Here is an 11,653-nt window from a genome sequence, read left to right as displayed (position 1 = left end):
AAATACTTTTAAGGGAATTTATGGAGCAAAATTCATCTTATTCATTCATTTATCTTTACAGACACTAGGATCATGTATTTACTAGCTCTATAAAACCTATTGTTTAAGCAGCATGGTACATATGAAAGATTCAAGACAGCTTTAATGAGGAATTGTGTATAAATTTGTATCTTTTTGAATAAAACTTTATCATTTCGGTGTCTGAGCTTCTTTAATGCTTGCTAAAGTCATGATTCCTCAGTTATTTCTGCACTAACATGATTTAACAAACTCGTTTAAAAAAAGTTGCAAAAAGAAAATAGTTCTGATATTTTTTGTTTATCTTTTAATATGCATCTCATCCTGACCAAAACTCCCTAACATTGTCCTTTCTCATTGGATCTAAATCCAACTTTTTCCCCATCTCAGTAATCTCTGCAGTTCCAAACAACATGGCAATGTAATTTATTTGTTTTATTGTAGACAATAAATTCAGCCACTATCTCCTCCGTAAGACCCTTTAACCTTCATTCTGCATTCTGTTCCCAACAACTGTATTTAGCAAAGATTTATTTATTTATTTACTGCAGAAATAAAGCTGCTTTCCAGCCCTAAATCACATGAATGAGGCTGCAGATATAGACCAAAATAATATCGGACTGACACTCTCGGCACAGAGATGTCACAAAGTCAAATCACAGCTTAAGAGTGAAAAACAACTTCTTAAACTGCAGCAAGTGATGACTTATTTAAACCAAAGGAAGACATACAAAAACCCTTCACTTGTGGAAGTATTAGGAATTTATTTCCCATTAGTGAGTTACTTACTAATTTATGGAAACTTATCAAAAGACCTATGAGACTAGAGTATTTACAATAACACCACAAATAAGGATACAACAGAGACAGATATACATGAGGAATATGAGCAAACATTATGTTAAATGTGCAAAGAATTATTAAAAAAAAGTTTAAAGTGATTATTCGGCCATCAAACCATGTTCAGTATCATTTCTGTGCAAATTTTTAGACTCACACAACCAATATTTAGTTATTTGAATGATTTGCTTATAACAAACAAATCATTAAAACCAATATTAAAAGCCACATTTGTTGATGACAGCCACGTTTACACTCAAAAACAGTCCGGTTCACCTCGTTTCTGGCTTCATTCACAGCAGGAGGCAAAAAGGCAGTAAGGAAAATACTTATTTTCTTCCATAAATGTGTAACTTTTTAAGATAAGAGATTAAAGAATTGCGTAAGGCGTTCACTTTTTACTTATAGTGCAAAAAAATACTTCAAGACTCAGTTTTTGTTGTGTAGCTTTCACAAGTCAACATGTTCTTTCAACACTTATTATAATTTATATTATAATACTAATTTCCTCGTGTATTTTGTGTTTAACCCCAAGCTTGGTTTGTTATTATATTTATATATTTTTTATATATATATATTATAGTTGTAAATTTAGCCATATGTCTGGATGTTGATGTAATTCTCAGTTTCAGCAGTTTCTCTTAAAAGTAGTGTAGTTACATATTCGTGCACTAGATGGTAGCATGGTTTTAAATTCTGCATAGGCATTCCTCTTAAAATTCCTCAAAATTAATGAAAGTGAACTCTGTCATAATATGTCCATGTACTGATGACCCTTATGGAGCTTGGATGCAACCAGCTGTAGTTTTGGGGAGATTAAGGCAGAAAAAAAAATAGAAGAAAATAGATGAAGAAGTACATGTGATCCTCACATCATACTGAAGGTTAAAAAGGAAAGGAAAGACGTCTGTGTTTGTGAGACACCAACGCTCACTGCTGTCTGGAGTTTAAAAGGTAATTGCTCCGTATTCTGATTGGCCAGATGAGAACTGTGATCAGGCCAAGGGCAGCAGCCACGGCAACGCCCCCGGTTACGCTCGCCATGACGTCACGATAAAACCAAACGCAGTCTGGGCAGCAGGACTCGGAGCTGTGGAGGAGAGGTCAAAAGATGAAGGGCCAAAAAACATTAAATAGTTGTGGTTCTGGAGAAATTAAAGGTCCTGTCTGTGGAGTTAAACTGGATAATCCATTTTATGATATCATTTCAAAAAGGAAAAAAAAAAGACAAAAGTTTAAGGATTAGACTGGGATTATCCTGTAGGCTATATTTCTCATTGGTTGGTCCATCTGTCAGTATTCTTGGCTTTTCTACTTATATCTGCGGCACAGACGAGTGATTTGTGAAGAAATCAATAAATAAAAACACAAATCACTATAAAAAATGTTTTTTTTAATCTGTAGGATTTAAAGGTTTCTAGTATTTCTAAAATATTAAATTTGAGAAATATTAAAAGTTTCTGATTAATGTTACTTTCCTTAGATAGCCAACAGTTGTTTTTAGAGGCATACATAGTTCAGAGTGCATCTTCCCTGTGTGAATATCGTGGTTGTTATTACTGAGTTCAGTCTGTGTGTGTGTCTGTGTGAGGCTGTTCAGACTTGGTATTATCATGCCTCCTGGGTGAGCCGATCACAAGTTCACAACACTGAATGGACGTGTTTCACTAACTACTAAAGTACGCCCTCAATGAACACTTGTTTTATTGGATCTCAGTTACCTGCTATATAAGATAACAAACAGAGTAAGTGTAAGAGTAAGTCTGCTGGTGTTTCTGTTCACAAATATGTTCAGTGACATGAACGGTATCATTAAAAATTTCAGTCAGATTTGCTTGAGTAGCATTTAGGCCATAAAGATTTCAATAAGCCGAGTTATGTAACAGCCACAATATGATGGAAGCAAAAGCAGTATAAAATACCTGATTTGTGATATTTCAGCGTTCAGTGTCAGTGCATCCCCGCTGAACAAAAACACACAATCTGGAGTCTTTAACCTCTGCACACTAGTTTCACTATCTGTTATGCATCCACAGGCTGCGTGCACATTAATGAGCAACAGCACATTACCCACAATCTGAAGCTCCTCGTCCTGTCCGTCAGTCCTGCTATGTTACGTTAAAACACCGGTTTTGAGGAACAGAAATATGCAAAGCTTCGGTCTAAACATTCAGGCTGAGGTCAGCTCAGTTAAAAGTCAACCAGGACCAACAGGACGGATCTGGAGCTTTGGCTTTGCACTCACTGCCTCTTTGTCCACTGTTGCTGCAGTAATGAAAGCACAAGAGGACAAGCGGGAGGTTTTCGGTTTAAAATGCTGACATTTGAACAAAAATCGAAATACGCAAACAGATTTTTAAGATGACATTCAAAAAGTTGAATTTCTGTCCGTTGTGACAACACAACAAATGAATCCCAAATCATCATACATCAGCAGAGATTCAAAACTTCTGCATATTCACTCTGATTTTGCTTTCCGGGATCTCATCAGTAAAAGAATCAGCCAGAAAATGGCACTTTTTACAGATGTTTCAATCCAAAACTGAACATAAACTGTTCCAGGGCAGGTTATGTGGTCTGTGATCTGTCCGTGTTAAAGAGCTCTAGAACGGCCCTCGGTTTTGAAGAGCAGAAGTACTGGAGACTCGACTCAGACCTAGAGCTTTATCAGCGCACTCACAGCTGATTTATTCACTGTTTAACAGTTAACTGCTTGTCTTCAGTTAACACAGAGGGCGAGCAGGAGGGTGTCGTGCCCTGGTAAGACTAAAAAAGGCATGGGGAAGTGAAATCAGTCTGATTTTTGTGGTTGACTTTCTGTGCCTGCATTCTGTTCACAGCTTTCGCTACAGTGTCTATTTCAAGAGATGGGCGACATCAGGGCGTCAGCCGCAGAGGGACTCACCTGCAAGGCCAGATGCTCTGGATGAGGATGACTCCCACACCGTTGGCCACTTTATCAGTCAGGCTCATCGCTCCATAAACAAAAGCTCCACTTTGCTTCCAAACAACACATAGACCACTAATTATTACACTCAATACAAAAAAGTACAAAACACTCAAGTCTGTCTGAGACGCTTACAAGTTTAATCACTGCATTCTTTAATCACTGCAAAAGAGTGTTGATTCTGTGTTTTCAATCATCTCTGTCCACATAATGTTAGACACGACAGTCTAAAGTTAAAACTGCTTTACTGATCATGTAAGCTCTGTTTTTAGTCAAAAATAGGAAAAGTATAACTTATCAGATGTTGGAACTGAGAAATGTAGTTTGACATTGTCTTGCTAAAATAATCAAGACAATCTCTGAAAAAGATGCCATCCATCACCATTAATGCTGCCATCTGAGGCTGAATGAGCACACATACCATGCCGGATGCTGGCTTTTGGACTGCGTGTGGATACAGACAGGATTATCTATCTGGTCTTTAGCCTGTAGCATCCATGATTTCCAAAAAAGCAGTTGTAGATCATAGTGAGTATTTATAATTAGGGATTAAATGACCAAATTAATTGCAGTTTTTGTTGATGAACATTAATAGTAAATTGTTGAACTGTTTGTCCACAGAGTGTCGAACCCTCTGTATCTTAACCTCTTAAAGTCTAAAAGCTGTGTTTTATTCCCAGTAATGTAACTGATGTGCTTCCAGCCAACCGAATTAGCAGTGAGATGTTTTCCATACTTTTCTTACCCCTGTCACAACCTGTCACAAAATTGTCCATTTCAATATTTTTAATTGGTTCATGACTGGTTGTTTTGTTGTTGTACCATTTAAATGATGAACAAATAATTTAACTGTCTTATGTACATTTTACACAGCAACATGAGGCTCCAAACTGTCTGTTTGACTTTGTGCACCATTTTTGTGCTACTTTTATAAAAGGAAGCATTTAAAACTGAATTCTGACAACTTTCTTCATTTTAATTGTGTAACAACTCTCTTAAAAACTAGAAAAACTGGTTTGATTTTGTTTCCCTTGACTTACTGTCTGCTCCCCGATGAGCGTGGCTGTCATGGATAAAGACATGACCAGGATGGTAGCTGAACCGGCCCCCAGCAGCACTGCTGCTCCAAAGATGTTGTTTGCTTCCATCTTGTGATCAAAAAACACCCAGGTGGCAAAGCCAAGCACCAGCAGCAGGCCAATGAAATAGGTCATCTGACATAATGAGATAAAAAGAAAGAAATAGTTATTTAAAAAAGGGTTGCTTAATGTTTTCAACATGACACAGAGCAGGGTCATATCTAATGAAGTAAAATGAAGGGTACACCTGAATAGATAGAGGTGATAATCATATTGCTTGATTGTCATTCCACATAGGAAAATAAATTCATTAATAAGAAGATGTTTGTCATATTTGCCCTAATAATGGTTGATTGGTCTGCTTCTAAATCTCACAATAAGCATAAATCTGACAGAAAATCAAAGACAAGCAAGAAAAGAAAACAATCAAATCAGCAAGACTGGACTGTGCCAACTAGAAAATTCCCACATATCCAGACTATCAGTCTCCAACTGGATTTACTAACTGCTTTAATTCACTTATGACATTCACTGCAAGTGAAGAAACAGTGAACTAACAAGCCAAAACTTCCTGACACATATGATGGAAACTGCAGAAAGGGGAAGTCATGGAAAGTGAGACACTTACACTGATGCCTATGAGCCTGCTCACTGGTTTCATGGCCAGTGAGCACACGAAGCCACTGATGTACATCACCAGGGGGATAATGGCGATAAAATTCTGAGGCAAAAAAAATATTAAGAACACAATGTTTCACACACAAGCCAAAAACTAACTAAAGTCAGCGTGTCAATCCTATTGTCTTACCTTTGATAACATGAGTGAGTAGGTGAGGTAAACAGAGATGTAGGTTTGAGACAAGTTGACGATAAGTCTGGTGCACATGTAGAGAAAAGCCATCTGGGACAAAATCAGAACACAAGAGGTAAAGTTTGCTTTTTTATCCAACTGCAGTCCACATAAATCTTATAAATCTAATTCAAAGGCAGCATTGAGCAAAGTTTAGGCACCAAAAATATTTAGATTATAAACTCAATTAATTCTGCAGCGAGACCGCAACATCAAACGGACAGTCAAAGTCGTAAAGGAGCATCTTCAGTGACGAGAGGAACAAGGAGTCCTGGAATAGACAGTCTGAGCCCCAAAGAGCCCTGATCGCTGGATCCTGATGTCATTCTGGGATTTCATGAAGAGGCAAAGGTTCTCAAGCAGCTCAAAGAGTCGCATGCCATTGTATTATGTAATAAAGCTATTACTACCAGATTCCATAAATTACACCAGACACTGAAATTCTAGCTTGTTGGTTCAAAATGCTGCATGTAGACTCCAGTGTGTGGTTATGACCATACGATGCTAGTCTTGGCATTGTTACATTGGTTGAGTAGCTGCAGGTTTGCTTGTTTTGGCAACTGGTCCAGCAACACCTGGTTGCTACTTTGCTCTTAATTACTGAGGAAGAAATACTTAATTTACACAAGAGTTTCCCAAAGATCGAAATGAAAGAGAAGCTTTCTGATGATGCTGTTACCTGGTAGAAGGCTGGTTCCTTCAACCAGTGCTTCCACTGAAATACAGTAAGAGTGGCAGACTCCTGTGTAGGGGAAGACGTGATCAGCTGGCCTCCTCCTCCTCCTGAGGCTGACGGATCCTCTTTTGTACCCACATGGAAAATCAGAGAGAACAACGCCCCCGTACCGAGCACTATGAGAGACAGATTCTGTGACAGAGAGAGAGACAGCTCAGGTGAGAATGGTGATCTCATAAGAGAGTCCAGATGTGGCAAATCTCCCAGGTGTGGCTCTTCTTACCCTGAACAGGGGGATGTCCACCGGGCCCAGGTTGTCTATGATGGAGGGGTCCACACTGCCCTCAGACTGGAAGCGAAAGAGCAGCCAGGCCACAGCATACACCGTGATGTTGGCCACCACACTGAAGGCATACCTACACATTGATGAACACATGTATTTGAATATATCACACAGTATCATAGAGGCTAACATATCCAGGAAGTATCACTGACACAGTTTAGGACACAAGAAAAAATTATGAAAGAATTACACAATCCCCACTTCCTTTTCTTTGAATTCCTTTTTTGTTTTTTTCCCAGATGATATGAAGCACTTACTTTGATAAACTTCTGCATCTGAGTTATTCCTCTGCATTGCTTTTAATTCATGGCTTAGAGGACAGGTCAGGCACAGAAGGAAAACAGAAAGACTGGGAAATTATAAGAACTACACTGTATATGTTTTCAAGCTCAGAGAGAGTAAAACCCTTCAGTCAAAAAGACAGAATCAGTTGCAATGGCTGTCACAGAGGTAATTAAATCATAAGAGTTGATCAAAACAATAGATCTACATTTTAGCAAAGGCAGACTTGGAGTTTCATACCATTTGTAGTCAATGTACAAGATTGTCAGGTTAGCTTATCATAACACCTATTAATAGAGGAACGCTTATTTTCTCTGTCGGGTTTCCAACCAACCATAGGACACTGCTGAAAACCAATAATTTGCACATGACCTTACATAAAACAACAATTTCTTATTATTGCACCTTAACTTTTGTTTGGGACTGTTCAAAGAGGCGGAGAGCTTTAAGGAATTTGTTTAAAGGCGCTCACAGGTGGATTTTGATACCTTTAGACAGAGGTAGTTAACTAGTTAAAGGTAATCCCTTTGACCGCTGGTTAATGAGCAGGTTCTCTGATCAACAGGCAAGACACAAGCGCGGCTTGACATGACATGTACGCTTGCCGACGGCAGGGGACAGTAATGTGTACATCAACAGGCGGCATTAGACTGCAAGAAGCAGAGGCGGGGGCCATTTAAACGCTCCCGGAGCTTGACATGAATAAGAATGGCTCATTTTAAGGTGTACATGTTGTTATTGATGTGAATCTTTCTGCTGAAGCACCAGCTCAGTAATTATCAGACAAGCTATAAAACACTGAGCAACGAGAAGTCGTAAAACATTAACGATAGGTTAGAGATTGGGCATGATCACTCAGAGAATGCTTAATTTGACAGATCGGGACAAAAAGCATTCGTCATTAGATTTTGAGTTTATTAAACAGAAGGTACATACATTTTTCATAAAATGGCCACCCGAACGTTGTCCTGAGCCATAAACCATGAAGTGGTGTATCAATCATTAATGAGGTCGAGCAAAATAGTTTTTGTTCAGATATCAAATTCATTATTTTGTTGCTGAAATACGTGTAAATGCACAACTTTATTTGTTAGTAAGCTGCACGCTACTTCCTCCCCCAGTGCAGGACGTTCCCGGTGTAGTCACCTCACCTGTACGCAGTAAGCTCCACCTTGGCGCTCTCCCGAGACACCAGCTCCGGGATGAGGGACAGGTGCGAGATCTGCGTGGCTGCCCAGCCAACCTGGAAGAGGATGATGAAGGGGGTGAAGTAGACGATCTGCGCCCACTGAGGAGTCCTGTCAGTGCACGCGAGGCAGGGCGTAAAGATGAAGGGGAAAGACACGAGGACGCAAATGGTTCCTGGAAATGGATGGATTTAGGAAACGTTCACATTTGGCGGTTCAAAGACAGAGCAGAACGACTGGAAAGTGTATATACCACGCAAGACTGCAGACAAACAAACAGAAACCTACATAAATGGTGTGCTATGGCTGAAAATTTAAACCAACTCCATTAAAAATGCCCCTTGTGCATCCGCACACAGGCCTCCTTCAGTTCAATTTATGGAAACTTACTGTATTGAGCTTTGTTATATTGTATTTCCATGTATGAGTACACCACAATAATTCATAGCCCATAGACGTTGTTACTTATTGAGATTTACTGCATTATTTCTGTACTTTGTGATTTACAGTTGACCTTTGATACTTGCCCAAAAGATGCCAGCTTTTTCTCTTGCCGAGTTTCAGGAAGCCTGCTGTCTTGTCCGATTCATAGCCAATCAGAGGCGTACAAAATCCGTCCGCTACTTGGCCAATGAGCAGCAGCACACCTGCATAGGCGCTCCGGAAGCCGAGCACGGAGTGGAAGTAGACCAGTAAATATGTAAACCAAATGGAGGCGCACAGGTCATTCAGAAAGTGTCCCGCTGCGTAACAAACCCGCCTGCAGACTGATAAAGTCCGATCTGCTGGCACAAACTGCTCCATGATCGACTCCTGTGATAAAACTTCCTTTATTCACAATTAGAGATCTGTCGTTGTCATATTTACAAATACATGTTGCAAATAGTTACACCAAGAGACGTAGAGCAGAAGCACAGTTCAACCCTGGTCCGAACATCTCCAAAAAAACTCCCCAATTAGAAATCACATAATAAACGCAGAGTAATGGATTATACCAAGCTGGGTCCCCACGCTGGCCAGCTGAACCGGTGTGGTTTTGGGTGGAATAAGTCTGATGCGCCAGCAAGTGTTCGATGCTGTCGAGGGCGCATTGGATTCAGCGATGCCTTCACGCGTAAAGGCGCACTGGTATCTCCAGTTATCCTCCGGACATCTGGAGATGTGTTTGGGTTATTATGCAGCGGCAAACATACAGCTCTGCAGTGTACACGCCTTATATGTCGTGTAGATTAAGTCATGGTTATGAGTTGAATTTCAAACCCGTGAGTTGCACAATGGGCTTTCCATACACGGCCGCTTCCTCTTTCCGTTCTTCACACGGAACGATTTAAGCACTTTAGTTCCCCCAGAACCTGCTTAGAGGAACACATTTTCAGCTCATCTCAACTTCAAACCAATTCAATTCAAATGCTGATGACCTTCTATGAAAGCCAGACGTAGTTTCAAGATGTAAAACACAGGGCTTGGCGTCATTTCACAGATGGGTTCGTGTGACTCAAGTTGAAACGGACTCAAAACTGCCACCAGCTTTGAAATTCAGCCGCTACACCTTCATCCTCATCCGTCTCCCATGACAACAATCCCACAGCTGTGCATTAAAAACATTTTTTTGTAAAAATAAAAAAATAAAAAGTGGATAACAATCAACTTCCTGTGACTGGTTGATGACATGTTTCACGTGGTTGTCATTCACATCACACAGCTGAGATGTACTGGTCAGACAGTATTGAGTAATTAGCCGAGCTAAAGTTAAACTACACTAACCCATGATTCATAATCATGGACAAATCCTGAAACCCCTGACAGTGAGAAACAAAACCACAAACCACGCTGGTAGGACTTCTGGTAATTGTGTCTCCCAACTGTATTTGAAGTTTTGCATTATTTAGCTATTTTCTTTGTTTCACCTTCAGACTTCCTGTCTTATTTTTGATCGTTTTACAGCTCTGAGGCCCCCTTCTGGTTTGTTTTGTGTTAAATTTTATCTTTGCTTTTAGGGTAATTTTGCATAAACATGATTTTACGTGTCCTTGTTGTTCCGTCTTTCTGGCTACAGACTCCCTTCGACTACCTTGGCCTGTGCCCTGATAGGCCTGTTCAGTAATCTGCCAATGACCATGAGAATAAGCAGACTCAAATGGGTCTTTAAAGGAGCACTTTGCCAATTTTACACATGAAGGTGAGCCTAAGAAAAAACAAACAAACAAACCCACAAATGAGTTTGATAAAGACTGAAAAAGAGATTATGATGACATCATCGGGGAAATGTCAGCCTTGGCTCAAGTTCTGTGCTTTAACAAAATAACATGGTTTTAAAAGAAAATTCGGAGGGCCGCCCAACTGCATTGTAGGAAATTTAGACTTTAGGTGAGCTCCACATGATTTTTTTTAAGGTCAGGTAGGGGTATCAGCCTCTGCCACCTGTTTGAGGAACTATGATATCCTGGAAGCAACGCAGTGATGATGATAATCTTTTCATAACCAATAAGATTTTAGGGGGAATTTAAGCATTTATCAACACAGGGCAGCAGGAAACAAAAATACAAGTCCAAAGGGATCCATGAAACTACATCTGTCTGCAGCACAGAGGAGCTCGAAACAACAAGGTGGCTTTCACTGTCTCGTGCAGTTTGATCAGAAACAGGAGCCGGAGCCCTGATGTGCCGTTAAAACAAGCGAACACCAGTGAGCTGCTTGTCTGCCGGTGACACCCAGCAGAAAAGAAAACAAAGCTTCAAACATCTTTGGGGGGGATTCTGTCAGTTAGACTTTCTTGATCTTGCAGCGGGCCGTCCAGGCCACCGCTGCACAGATGTGCCGAGCGTCACAGCGCAGAGCCATGGAGAACAATGCATGAGTGACGTGCACACGGTCATTTCACATATTTGCATACAAAAACGTCTGGATTAGCAAGCGCCCACGTGCACCCTCACAAACACACAATCTCACGCACACAGTAATCCAGTGAGCATTTGGGTCAGATTAGATTAAATGTCATGGCGGGACACTCGCTTTAGCTTTAAACATTTTACTTAAAAAGGCACAAACTATGATTTCCTGGTAAATTATTTTTGATGTAAGAAATAAAATCAAAAGACATCTTTTCTTTTTTTTTTTTTTTTTTCCACGGAAGAAAAAAATAAAATCGACAACATTTTTCAGCCGTAACTCAGATATAAGCGTTGTGAGGGACTCCTCCTAGATCAGTCTTTATTAAGATGTTTTCTTAATTGTTAATTTCAAACCCTAGCTTTCCACTGTAATTGTTTTGTTTGTTTTTTTTCCCCAAAAGTGCAATAATATGGGAGCTTAATATCTGTTTCTCTCATTCTTCCACAGTACCTGAGGCCAGTGACTGTGCTACAAAGACCACGATGACGGACAAAAAGAAAGCCAAAGTGAGGAAAAGACTTGAACTCCAGAACACTACA

General features: G+C 40.0%; 1 protein-coding gene across 1 annotated transcript; it reads right to left on the bottom strand.

The window, feature by feature from the left end:
* Positions 1-1,775: 1,775 nt before the first annotated feature.
* Positions 1,776-11,315, bottom strand: mfsd12b (major facilitator superfamily domain containing 12b). The gene is made up of 9 exons (XM_072389208.1): positions 8,750-11,315; positions 8,187-8,397; positions 6,694-6,826; positions 6,414-6,602; positions 5,693-5,785; positions 5,513-5,605; positions 4,846-5,019; positions 3,764-3,858; positions 1,776-1,948 (listed from the first exon to the last, which is right to left on the bottom strand). Exons 1-9 carry the CDS (start codon positions 9,024-9,026, stop codon positions 1,789-1,791), a joined length of 1,425 nt encoding a protein of 474 aa, XP_072245309.1. The 5' UTR covers positions 9,027-11,315; the 3' UTR covers positions 1,776-1,788.
* Between the last annotated feature and the right edge of the window lie 338 nt (positions 11,316-11,653).

Source organism: Leuresthes tenuis, unplaced genomic scaffold, assembly GCF_036924035.1.
Source record: "Leuresthes tenuis unplaced genomic scaffold, fLeuTen1.0.hap1 SCAF_7, whole genome shotgun sequence".
Taxonomy (NCBI): Eukaryota; Metazoa; Chordata; class Actinopteri; order Atheriniformes; family Atherinopsidae; genus Leuresthes; species Leuresthes tenuis.
The sequence above is the reverse complement of the archived record's forward strand: the minus strand, read 5'-3'. Positions and strand labels throughout refer to the sequence as shown.

Coding starts and splice junctions, on each gene's coding strand:
- mfsd12b (XM_072389208.1), bottom strand. CDS start 9,026: ATGGAGCAGTTTGTGCCAGCAGATCGGACTTTATCAGTCTGCAGGCGG. Junction 5,786..6,413: donor AGGAACCAGCCTTCTACCAG/GTAACAGCATCA, acceptor ATTTTGTCCCAG/ATGGCTTTTCTCTACATGTG. Junction 3,859..4,845: donor CGCTCATCGGGGAGCAGACA/GTAAGTCAAGGG, acceptor GTTGTTTGGAAG/CAAAGTGGAGCTTTTGTTTA.